The sequence below is a fragment of the Helianthus annuus genome, chromosome 17 (assembly GCF_002127325.2).
Source record: "Helianthus annuus cultivar XRQ/B chromosome 17, HanXRQr2.0-SUNRISE, whole genome shotgun sequence".
NCBI classification, from domain to species: domain Eukaryota; kingdom Viridiplantae; phylum Streptophyta; class Magnoliopsida; order Asterales; family Asteraceae; genus Helianthus; species Helianthus annuus.
This window is the reverse complement of record NC_035449.2, coordinates 26856507-26869810: the sequence shown is the minus strand read 5'-3', so window position 1 is coordinate 26869810 and position 13304 is coordinate 26856507. Positions and strand designations below refer to the sequence as shown.

The following is a 13304-nucleotide window of genomic DNA, read 5'->3' as shown; positions in this document are numbered from 1 at the left end:
GTTAACTTCATCCATTATTTATGTTAACGAGAAGGGCAATTCGGTTATTTTATATGTATAATTCTGTTAACTAGAATGACAATTCGGCCATATAAAATGACCGAATTTCCCTTCTCGTAACAAAAATAATTGATGAAGTTAACCCAGTGAACTAAAATGGCAACAGTGAAACATTTTGGACCCACAGGCGAAAAATGAAACCTTCGGACTAAACTCGCAAAATGATCCAAACCACAAGGAACTAAAATGGCATTTAACTCTAGCAAATATAATCACACGCATACTCTATTGCTACAGAAGTCCCTGCCAAAGCCTAAAAGTGCATAACCCTTACTTGTTACCGGGTATTAGAAACACGAAAGCATATCAAAATACTGTTACACATACTGCAAAAAACTAGGGCGACTATGCATTCTGTATTTCTGAGCTAATAAGAGTCAATCTATGTCAACATCCAGCATCTCGTCCTCGTCAATATCGTTAACCGCATCCAGAGTCTCATTTTCCCCCTTGTACTACAAGCAAAATTAAAAAACAAAATCATATCTCACGTGCCGAAAGGCTTGATGAAATTTGAGAATTTCACTTGGAGCATCTTACAAAGTAAGAATTGTTCAAGTTATGTCTCATGACATAATTGTTCAAATTGAGGGTTTAACCGTCACACTTAAATATAAGAAAGTAGTTTAATTTTCAAGGAACACTAAAATATGATATTGCTGTCATATAGAGACAATATTACTTTATAGTAGAACACTTCAGTTGAGAAATAGTAACAGTATAAAAAATATAATTTATACCAAATTGATAGATAAATATAAGCTAACCTGTAAGTAAGCATTGGAGGCAATCGGAGGAGGCGGTGGAGGTGGCAAAGCTGTAATTTCGCGTGTAGTAGAGCCACCCTCAACTCTAGTAGAGGTATCTTGTGCTTCAAGTTTTTCATTCAATTCATCCACTTCAACAACTTCATCCAGCGCATTTGCAGCCATTCTAGTTGCCTTCAGATCCTTATACTGCTCATCAAAGTAACCGTAAACAAATGCTACATAATAAGAAAGTACGAATACAAGAAGGTACCCTGTTTCCGGAAGGAGAGGTGCTGAAATTGCTATTTCTTCTTATCGGCTTGCGCTTGCCATCGCTGCCCAAAGGCTTAGTGCTGCTTGTTCCGTTATTCTCCGTATTTTTTGTTTCAGCAAGGTGTGGGACCCATCTAGAATGCCTTTCAGATCTCATATTTCCAAAACTTGCCCGTTCTCCTGTAGCAGAACCTGATGGTGCACCAAAAAGATATCAATAAAAATTTTGATGAATACAATAATATTATAATAATAATGATAACAATAATAATGATAATAATAATAATAGCAGCATACGGCAATTCTAAAAAAAAAGTGCTTACATACTTCTATGTAGGAGTGTGCATGGGTCTGTTTTCGCCAAAAACTATAATCATAACCGCGACGTCGGTTAATGGATAACCACAACCATAACCATAACCAATCGGTTATGGCGGTTTTGGTTAATCGGTTTTGAAGATTATGGAGGGTCGGTTATGAGTCGATTAACCTTGAATTTGGGTCTAGCTAAAAATAGCTCATTTTTCTAAACCATATAATAAATTGTTATTACACATTTTTATATAATAATATATAACATAGGATTAAGATATACAAAATCTATAACATAAATCCATTTAATTACCGAATATTCAAACAAAACGATATGCTATAATCCATAAATTCAAACAAACATTCAACCAAAACGATATGATATATAACCCATAAATTCTAACAAACATTTAACTAAAAACATCGAATATTGAAAAAATGGTGAAAAATCTAAAACGTGACAGATTTTATCGGTTATGGCAGGTATGGAAACATTGATAACCATAACTGGCCCACTACTTTCGGTTTTCTGAAAAACAATTTACCGACCCACCAGTTTTTTATTTGGTTCGGTTTTGTCAGTTAATTCGGTTTTTGCACACCCCTACTTCTATGTTATAACAACTAATGCCCTTAGTCCTTAATCCCAACCATCATATAGAATTATTAAAAACAATAGAGCAATAAATCATGGTAGCTTGAGCTTCAGCAAACAATATAAAAAGATACCTTGTTTTGATCTTTCGTCAGCTTCTACGATGTGAGCCCTCATCCTTTTCTTGCTTGGAGAAGCATTATATTCATCCTTCCGTGGGACCACTAAACGATTACCAAACGTCTCATTCTTCGTTGGTGAAGCCTTGTGAATTTTGGGGCTCATTAAGAGATTGCCCATAGTTTCTTCATCACTTAATATACTAATGTTGGTATCATCTTCATTAGCAGCAACTCTAGCATCTGAACCAAGTTGATCCCCAAGCCTTTGAAGACGAGATTGCGACCTACATAATGTAAAATTTGTCTGAAGAGTCAAAGAGGGAAATCAAACGGAAGAAAATATAATAGCCCCAACGAATGTGCAAGTTGACGATAAAGCAACAGATGTTTGCCTCTTTAGTTCCTCTTGCAGCCTTGTATGGCGGTTATTAGCCTTGACAAACTTCCTAATTTTGGAAGAAATTCTGGCATAAACAAGAAAAATTATAAGAGATTAAAAGTTCAGAAAGAGGGTGTAAACATAAAACTTAAAAGTAAAAATGAAGATGAGTAAAGTACACGGATAGTCCCTGTGATTTTTCAAAATTTTGGATTTGGTCCCTAGCTTTCCAAAAGTACACGGATGATCCCTGTGGTTTGCACTTTGTAACGCATTAGTCCTCAGCTAACAACTGAAGGTTTTAGGAGGTCCAAGTTAGGGACTAAATATGTTACAAAGCGCAAACCACAGGGACCATGCGTGTACTTTTGTCAATAGTTGGGGACTAAATGCGTTACAAAATGCAAATTACCAGGACCATCCGTGTACTTTTGGAAAGCTAGAGACGAAATCCAAAATTTTGAAAAACCACAGGCACTATCCATGTACTTTACTTAAAGAAGATTATATATTTGATGTGGCCCATTAAATACCTCTTGCATTCATCTTTCTCGGTGGATAATTGCATCTCAAGCTCTTCAATTTTGGAATTTAGACTTTCTGCTTCTTGAGTACTTTCTTCCAAATAGATCTATGTACCATTGCATTGATTACAATAATGCTTACAAATGTAAAAAGTTTTTACATGCACCTGTAGTTGGTCACACGCACCTGTAGTTGCTGCTTGTGATCTTCTAGCATGTCAATTTCAGATTGCAATTGCTTCAACTGCACCATGGATTTAAAAGAAAATACAAATAGGTAAGCAGCAAGAACATGGTAATTAGCAAATAATGACTTACAAGTAATAAAAAAACCTGCTCATCATGAATATCGTCAAATTCTGGAGATAAAGGTTTTCTATCTCGGGCATGCCGTTCAACTCCATCGGCTAATCTCAAGCTTCCGGAATAATCATTTTCGCCATCAAAGTGCTGTCTTTTTCTATGACCCCAATCACTATAAGACAAGTACAAAATAGATAGATAAGTAAAAAAGAGATTGCTGAAATCTCAAACGGATCTCTAATGAAAATCCATTTAAAACAATAAATCACACAGCAAGGCCACTAAGTATCTTAAAATAAGATCACCACCAAATTAAATGTTCTTAACCTATTGACTATATGTGGGCCTGTAAACAAGCCGGACATTCATGAACTTGTTCGGCGGGAAGCTCGTTTATTTAATAAACGAACAAACGAAGATGAACACACGTTTTGTTCGTTCATTTATGATCATGAACGTCCGTCTATGTTCGTTTATTTACATTTGTTTATATACATAAGTAGTTATATTTTTATAAATATTAAACATAAAAGGAACTTTCTAACTAGTTATATAAATAGAGCTAATTGTTAATTGGCTTTCTAGTAATAAAAATGGGTTTTCCAATGTAATTTATCGTAATTAATCACTAATTTATATAGAAAATTACTTTATGTTCGTTTATGTTTAGTCAGTTATGTTCAATTGTGTTTGTTTAATTGTGTTGCTTTATGTTTGTTTGTTTGTTTATGTCTGTTTACGTTCGTGACCTGTTCGTTTAGGTTTCAAACGAATGAACCTAAACGAACACGAACATGCCCATTTTCTTAATAAACGAACATGAACAAAAAAATGTGTTTGATTGTATGTTCGTGTTCGGTTAAAGTTACATGAACGAACACGAACATACCTTTGTTCGTGTTCGTTCGGTTCATTTACAGGCCTAACTATATGCAAATTAAAAAGGAAAAAAAAAAATAACTGATTTCAGAAACACACCTCCTTTTCCCATATCTTGGAGACGGGAGTGGATCTCTTGAGTCTCTTTCAAGAGAGTTTCTCCGAGGTGGGGACCACTGTCTTCCTAACTTATCTCTTAAATCACCAGCACGGTGGTCCCGCCTCGCTGCAAAATGTGAAAATACGATTTTCAGTAGATTGAAAACCAGCATCCGCTTGTTTTAAATTCAAAGTAACCATATGTGCCATAGTCAATATTCAATAACAAAGATACGCCTTACCATTAGATGTAACCACATCTTAACAAAATGACGAAAAGTTACGGTGCCTTCTTTCAAGTGCCAAAGAGAGCCACAGCCCTCGTATAAATAAGAACGTATAAGATTGTAGACATTTCTCTTCTTGAATAATATGAATAAGGTATGGTGTTTTATAACTTTATTCTTCTTGAAGTCATAGAATGAATATATAAGTCCGTCGCTCTTGCTAATAGCTATATAATTGGTTGTTTCGTATAAATATTCCGTTCGACTGATTCTGTTGCCGTATCATGTTCAAAGAGGAGTGAAAATGATAAAGTAGCATAGTCGCACAGACTCCAACAGCACACAAGCGAATACGTAACAGAAAAGTGTGAACATTTGAAAATAACCATCTGATGATGTCTAAGAGCAAATGAAGATGAAATTCCCGAGAATAATAGTACAATACCACCAGCAGCAATAAAGCAACCAGTATAATTCCTTCTGATAATAGATGATAGAGATACGCAACTGCTGATACGATTATGTATCTCAACAACTTGATGACATACGTAGGAAGTTTGCAGTCATAGATATACCCATAAATGCATTATGAGCACTGTACAGTAACCTGATTGACTTAAGTAATACTTAAGAGTTAAGACGGGTTCAAACCGCAACATAAAGAGCTGAAAAAGTGCCGTGGAAGTCCTAGAGCGTAAAGAGGATACGAAAACCACTCAGAAAACCACAATGCAGATATGAGCATACTTGCTTAGGTCAACTATTGAATCGCGTTTTCAAATACAAATAGTTAGATGATTAGATAAAATAATTATTCAGAAAACCAGATGCTTGTATCTAACTGCAGTGATAGTTGTTATCCTTGACGAACCCGTGAATCTTGGGCCTAAGCAATCCTTACCAAGTATTGACTTCAACCAAACATACTTTAACAACTGAGTAATAATAAATCTGGAAAGGAAAACTATACTGGATATCATATGCACTTAAATAAGTGACCTGTCCCTTTTTTACATGAAATAAGGACGAGCAACAAAAGGTTACATTATACTCCGCTAATCCTATTTTCTTGTGAACAAAAATGCTGTCTACTGAAACGAATCATTCATATCATTATGAGTACACAAACAAAACAAAGTAATTAGAAAAGCATACAAGTAACCGATACTTCCACGAACATACCTTCCCCAATTTCCCCCATTCCAGAATTCAAATATCAAAACCAATGACCGACCGATAAATCAAAATAATAACAACCACCTCCTTGTGCTCTTATAATTACAGTCAACACATGTAATCTTTCATAAACATTATCATACTCTTGGTTTAAAACAGCGAGCCTGGGCGAAAGGCGCAACCCCCTGCGCTTTTGGTAGCATCAGACGCGCCTTATTCAAAACGCACACCTGAGGCCCGACTTTGTGGCAAAAAAACTGACCCTGAGGCGCGCGCCTCATGTACTTCCCATATTTTGTGCAGCAGGTTGTTGTACGGTATGCTTTTCAGGTTGTACATGTATTTAATTTCCATAGTAAAACATATATAAAGCTTACTTATCTTTAAATATTGGGTAAATGATGCTAGAAACCTATAGTTACAGATGCAACCCTAAGATCATATATGCTAACAACAGCAAACCCTAACTGAAACAAAATTAGGTGGTAATCAAGTTAATTAATATAAATTGAAGCGCAAACAAAGCAAAATAATAACAAAGTGAGGTTGGTATATTGTTGAATACCATTATTATTAAAGGAGGATGATGAAGAACTATTATTATAGCGACGGAGCTCAGCGTCACCGTGTGCAAAAGAACAGGACTGGCGATGACAACGGCCTTTTGTATATAGAACGCATATCCTCGTTTTGAATACCTTTCGTCCAACCATTATCGATTCGATTTGAGGAATAGATTCATACAGATATCAATTTACGCCCGTTGTTAAAAGAAAATAAGATGAATTGCAGCGAATGAAAGGTCGAATTTCTGATCATCGGTCGGACAGCGAATGGCCCGTTGAGAAGAGGGAGTGTAATTAGGTATCCTGGTCATCTCAACTCGGGTATATATTAGGTAAAAGGGACGAGCACGCTTCCCGTTCGTGCAATTGGTACAACAGGACACGTGGTAACATCTTCGTGCACGCACAATACGTCTAGGACACGTGGCACGTCTGTGACTTGCGCTTCTGTCAAGTCTACGAAAAGCTGTAAGTTGACAGTCGGTCTCTAGGCCCATTGGCCTTTCTCTTTCACTTTTCGGCTATAAATACTCACTTCGAACCAGGTTTGAGGTAATGGTAATCTGTTCCCTCACAATTACTACTTAACACTTATCTTGCTTCCAAAGCAAATACGTATTCTTACGCCGGAGGTGGTAACAATGAGCAACCCCCACCTCATTCTCCTTGTTGCGAGTCACGGTGTGTTTCACTATGCAGGTGACAGATTAGAATACGACCCAATCATCGATCGAGAAAAAAAAGGGATTAACCCTACTTGACGAGACTCGACCCGTGGACTATCCTTCCGGTTAACCATTGTTTCTAAAGAACCTTGCATATTTTAATAGATGGAAATGTGCTAATTTACATCTTGTGTCCCAATCCCTACAAATCCTCTCTTTGGCCCATTTTCCCTTGTCCATTGCCCATGCCTTCTCCCTAGCTTGTTTTAACCATTTTGTCTTATTTCCTTTTCTTATGTATGCCTATATAGATAGGTGGTATGTAGCTTTCTCATCATTCATTTTTCAACAGATCTTTTACCATAATAAAATTATTATGGTATCAGAGCAAACACACGATCCTACATAAAACAACCCCCCACCCCAAAAAAAAAACGAAATCAAGGGCTGCTCGTATCGAAGGTGAAACAAGCAAGATGCCAGGATTAACCAACGAACAATACCAACAGATTTTGAAGCTCTTTAGTGACAAAATGAGTACCGCTAAAGAGGAAGAAACGCCGATCATTAACATGGCAGATAACATCAACCATGAAGGTAAATGGGTTAGACGTAAATGGGTTGTTGATTCGGGTGCCACCGAAAACATTACTTGTAACGACTCTATGCTCGAGAATAAAACAAAGAAAAACTATGAAGCACCGGTTGTCATACCAAACGGTGATGCCATAGCCGTAAGAGGAAGAGGAGAATTCATGTGACAACTCGAAATTTAGAACCTTTCGTTGTAACTTGCTTGTACGTTATGTGATTAGTTGAATGATTAAACTTAATGATAATGTGAACTTTTATGTGCTTTGTTTTGTGTGCATTGTATGTATATATGTATGTGTGTTATATGTGAACCGAGAACCCGACACGAAACAACAAGGACCCGACTCGAGACCATGTGGTCTCGAGTGAACCGTAACCATTAGGCCGGTTTGGGCCTTTGGCCGGTTGGGCCATTGGGCCGAAAACCCTTAGCCGAAACCCATAGGGTGCACACACTTGGAACTTTGACTATAAATACACTACCTTAGTTAGTGTTACCATTTTGTTGAACATTACACCCACATACTCTCCTACTTCTCTCTCTCACCTAAACTCTAGAACACAAACACACTCCATCATTCTTGGATCTTTGGACTTGGATCGGCTCACACACACACCCGGTTGGAAGCTTTTCACACACCCTCGAAATCCATAACCGGTTAGTGTTCTTAATGCTTTGTTGAATGTTAGTGTGTTTATGTTATGTTTGTAAGATGAGATTATGTGACAATATGTTAAGATGAGTTATACATAATGTTTTGAAAAGAAATCGGTTCATGAATGTTTCTTGTTATGAGTTGAACTATACATAAATATTTGATAATGAAAATGGGTTCATTGTATGTTAAAAAGGGTGAATGATGATATTGGTTGCACTTGGATTAGATCCGAAAAGTTTGGGTGTTTATACTATGAAAATCGGCTAATGAATATGTTTGTCAAGTAGGATGCATGCTAGTAAAATTGTATCTTGATAGTTGTTCATGATTTTGGGTGAATAAGTGGTTAATATGTTATGAACTGGTTGAATATGTGTTTGAATATGTGAAGAACACTTTGAATGATAGTTAAGAATGTGAAAACCCTTGTGATTTTGATCCATCTTTGACTAGTAACCTGATTAGGAAAACTGTTAGTGGAATGCTATTGGTAGTTTCCGGATTTGGGCCTGATTATATTGTACTAATGGGACTGATACACCTGCATCAACACGTGAACTTGAAAACGACAGCTTACCGACTCGCAATCACCCGTTGCGACTCGCAACCACAGCGTGATGACTCGAGACCACGCGGTTGCGACTCGCAACCATAACAGGACAAGCCGAGACCGCAGGTTACGAGTCCCGTTGCGACTCGAGACCTCAGCATGATGAACCGAAACCATGGTTGCGACACCGGTTGCGACTCGCAACCATCCATGATCAACACACAGCATGACTCGAGACCATGATTACGAGTCCGGTTGCGACTCGAGACCACACTTTTGGGCCTTAGTTAGTGGGCCGGACTTATGAACTTCTGTGCTACTGTTGATGAGTTATTTGGGCCTGTTATCACGAGCCCAACTGTTTGGACTTTGAACATGTGATTAACTGTTACCTATGAACTGTTACTGATTAAACGTGCTTGCCAAACGTGTTGAACAATTGTGCACTACTTGATTCGAATCTGATTATACGTGGTAACCGTGTTAGGACGTTATTGACTACTTGCGACTTGATTGACTTTCTGTGAATAACTGCCGAGCAAACCAAGGTGAGTTCACACCCTCTACAAAGCATGGGATTCCCTGGGTTGGGAACGGGGTTAAGGAACGTGGATTCCTCGTCCTCCTTGGGTAGGACGTCAGTGGTTCAGGAATGTAATTCCTCGTCCGGATGGATGGATAAACGTACTAGACTAAAACTCTATCACGAAGTCCCTCCTTTTTGTATCGACTAATCGCCGGGCCAATGGCGAGCGGGTCATTAGTTAGATAGCGCTATTTAGGTCTGACAAGCCTCACACCGTGCCGCAGAGGACGGGCGTGAACTAATGGATCTGGGGCACGTCAATGATGATAGACATTGATGTTTTCAGGGCACATAAACATGACTACAGTCAGCAATCGATACGGTAACGAGTCTAGTATACACATGGGGTAGCCCCCACGGCTGGAGAGCCAGATGATGTACATGGGGTAGCCCCCACGGCCGAAATGCCTGATAACTACATGGGGTAGCCCCCACGGCCGGAGTGCCGGAGTAACTGGGAACGAACTGGTCACGTTTTTAAAACTATGGGGTAACCCCCACGGCAGGATGCCAGATAAAGTAAACTGCTTTCGAAACAACTAAAACTAACGCCCACCCGTGAACTCACTCAACTAGTTGTTGACTCGTTACTACATGCTTTGCAGGACCATAGGTACTCAGTGGGAGCTTGCATGGAGGAAGATCGTTGTGGGACAGGGATTGCTACAAGACTATGTTAAACTTGAAACTTTTGGAACTTATGTTATAACTTTAAACTTATGCTTCCGCTTGCAACTTAAACTTATTTGTTTTGGAACACCAATCGTGATGGTTAAACTTTTATAACTACTTATATGCTTGTTCAGTATGATTGGTGGCTGGATCCTGGTCAGTCACGCCTCCAAGCGGTAGTACTCCGCAGGTGGGATTTTGGGGGTGTGACAGATTGGTATCAGAGCCATTGGTTATAGTGAACTTGGTTTTAATAAAGGAGAAACGTTTTTGTTAAAACCAGACTATAACCGGTTTAGTGCTCAACGGTCCACAACGACACTTCGCTCCTCATGCAAGGCTCGACGTTCTAGGTAATATGATGTATGTATATTGCCTACTTGTTAGTTGCGTAGTACATTGCTCATGGTATGCTTGATTAGTATAACTACTGTTGTTTGAACACGTGCGTGCTTACCCTGTCTTACTATCGTACTTTCGCGAACCTCTCTCACACGTATTACTCTTGTTATGAAGAACTATGTCTGGACGCGTTAACATGACACAAGCCCAGTTAACGGCTTTGATCAACGAACGAGTTGCCGCAGCACTCGCAGCTGCACACGCAGGAGGTATATCCTGCAGTCCGAAATTGTTCTAGGATCATTTGGATCCTACTCTCGTGAACCAACCTTTGTGTGTTAAACTCTGTCTTTCTTTCACCTACCTTAGGTCAGTATGCTCAGGCACCGGTGTGCACTTTTAAGACCTTTATGGACTGTCGACCCACGACTTTTAGCGGCACTGAAGGAGCAGTAGGTCTCCTACACTGGTTTGAGAAACTGGAGTCCGTGTTCGAAATGTGTGAATGCCCTGAAGCGCGCAGGGTGAAGTATGCTACTGGTACTCTCGAGGGTTTGGCTCTCACGTGGTGGAATGCTCAAGTGCAGATGTTGGGGTTGGTTGCTGCCAACGCCACCCCATGGGAAAACTTCAAGGAAATGATCAGGGAGGAATACTGCAGTCGTGACGACATTCACAAACTGGAAGATGAGTTCTACAATCTCAAGATGTCGGGGTCAGAGATTGAGGCATACACTAAGAGATCGCATGAGCTAGCCTTGTTGTGTCCTACTATGGTGGATCCTCCCTACAAGCGAATTGAACTCTATCTCAAGGGCTTGGTGCCAGAGATCCAAAGTCATGTGACTTCAGCGAGGTTGACTACTATCCAACAGGTTGTACAATTGGCTCACCGTCTCACTGATCAAGCGGTGGAGCAGAACAAGTTACCGAAGCGTATAGGTGCTGCAACTACTTCTGGTGCTTCTAGTGGGGATAAACGGAAATGGGATGGAACTTCAAGCAGGGGTTCAACTTCAGTGCAAACCCAGTCTCAGCAGAGAAAGACGGATGATCACAAGAGCCCCGGTCAGCAGTCATCTAGTGGTCAAAGTCATGGTGGATACAAAGGGTATCACCCCAAGTGCAATCGTTGCAGCCTACACCACAGTGGGCCATGCACCAGGGGCAACTGTCATCGATGCAACAAGCCTGGTCATGTTGCAAAGGATTGCAGAAGTGCATACCCCGTCAATCAGAATCGTCAGCAACCTCAGCAGAACCAGCGACAGCAGCAGGGTAACAACAAAGGGTGCTTTCAGTGTGGAGCTGAAGGCCACTTCAAGAAAGACTGTCCCCAACTGAATCAGAACAACAACAACAATCAGGGGAATGGTAACAATGGAAACAATAACAATGGTGCTAGGGGACGAGTATTCGTGATTGGTCAAGGTGAAGCAAGGAATGATCCCAACGTGGTGACGGGTAAGTTCCTTCTCGACGACTTTTTTGTTACAGTCTTATTTGATTCGGGTGCCGATGCCAGCTATGTGTCACTAGAAGTTAGTAAGATACTTAAGCGTATTCCTACACCCCTGAGCGACAAGCACACTGTAGAACTAGCTAATGGTAAGAGTTTGGAAGCCTCACACGTAGTCAAGGGTTGCCAGCTTATTCTCGCTAACCAGACCTTCTCTATCGATCTTATTCCTATTGTCTTGGGTAGTTTCGACGTTGTCATTGGAATGGATTGGTTATCCCAACACCGAGCAGAGATTCTTTGCAACGAGAAGATCGTTCGTATTCCTGGTTTAGGTGGTGAACCTCTCATGATACGTGGCGACAAGAGAAGTGCTGTTGAGAACATCATCTCTCTTCTTAAGGCCCAGAAATGCTTACGAAAGGGCCACACTGCGATTTTGGCTCTAGTTACTGACACCACAGAGAAAGAGAAGAAGCTAGAAGATTTTCCGGTTGTACGCGACTATCCTGAGGTATTCCCTGAGGAATTACCTGGTCTTCCGCCCCATCGCCAAGTCGAGTTTCAGATTGATCTAGCTCCTGGAGCCGCGCCTGTAGCCCGTGCACCTTATCGTTTAGCGCCATCAGAGTTGGAAGAACTCTCCACGCAACTACAAGAACTCTTGGATAAGGGTTTCATTCGTCCTAGCTCATCGCCTTGGGGAGCTCCAGTGTTATTTGTGAAGAAGAAGGATGGTACCTTCAGAATGTGTATCGACTATCGCGAACTCAACAAGGTGACTGTGAAGAATCGTTATCCTCTACCGCGTATTGACGACTTGTTCGACCAGTTGCAGGGGTCGAGCTACTATTCGAAGATCGATTTGAGATCGGGATATCACCAGCTGAGAGTTCGGGAAGAGGATGTCTCTAAGACGGCCTTTAGGACTCGATATGGACACTATGAGTTTCTGGTCATGCCGTTTGGGCTGACGAACGCACCGGCAGTTTTTATGGATTTGATGAATCGAGTGTGCAAACCGTATCTGGACAAGTTTGTTATAGTCTTTATCGACGACATCCTGATCTATTCTAAGAGCAAAGAGGAACACGAACAACATCTACGACTTATTCTGGAACTCCTTCGAAAGGAACAGCTTTACGCAAAGTTCTCGAAATGCGACTTCTGGCTTCGAGAGGTCCATTTCCTAGGGCATGTGGTGAACAAGGATGGGATTCACGTTGATCCATCCAAAGTGGAATCTATTAAGAACTGGCCTGCGCCTCGTACACCAAAGGAAATTCGCCAATTTTTGGGATTGGCAGGTTACTACAGGAGATTCATTAAGGATTTTTCTAAGATCGCGCAGCCTCTCACCCTACTAACGCAGAAAGGCGTTGTTTATCATTGGGGAAATGCACAAGAGTTAGCTTTTCAGCATCTAAAGGATAGACTTTGCAGTGCACCTATCCTTTCATTGCCAGAGGGCACAGAAGATTTTGTGGTTTACTGTGATGCATCAATTCAAGGT

At 40.3% G+C, this 13304-nt stretch overlaps 1 protein-coding gene across 2 annotated transcripts; it reads right to left on the bottom strand.

The window, feature by feature from the left end:
• Positions 1–269: 269 nt before the first annotated feature.
• On the bottom strand, positions 270–6582 carry LOC110868030 (zinc finger CCCH domain-containing protein 13). Of its 2 annotated transcripts, none has more exons than XM_022117111.2 (10): positions 6264–6582; positions 4296–4422; positions 3348–3489; positions 3202–3270; positions 3024–3121; positions 2504–2575; positions 2124–2395; positions 1081–1274; positions 828–1016; positions 270–515 (listed from the first exon to the last, which is right to left on the bottom strand). In XM_022117111.2, exons 1-10 carry the CDS (start codon positions 6409–6411, stop codon positions 438–440), a joined length of 1389 nt encoding a protein of 462 aa, XP_021972803.1. In that variant the 5' UTR covers positions 6412–6582; the 3' UTR covers positions 270–437. The 2 variants fall into 2 exon arrangements, with proteins under 2 accessions (XP_021972803.1, XP_021972804.1); XM_022117112.2 differs by having other exon boundaries at positions 3202–3258; positions 6264–6581.
• Positions 6583–13304: the final 6722 nt, after the last annotated feature.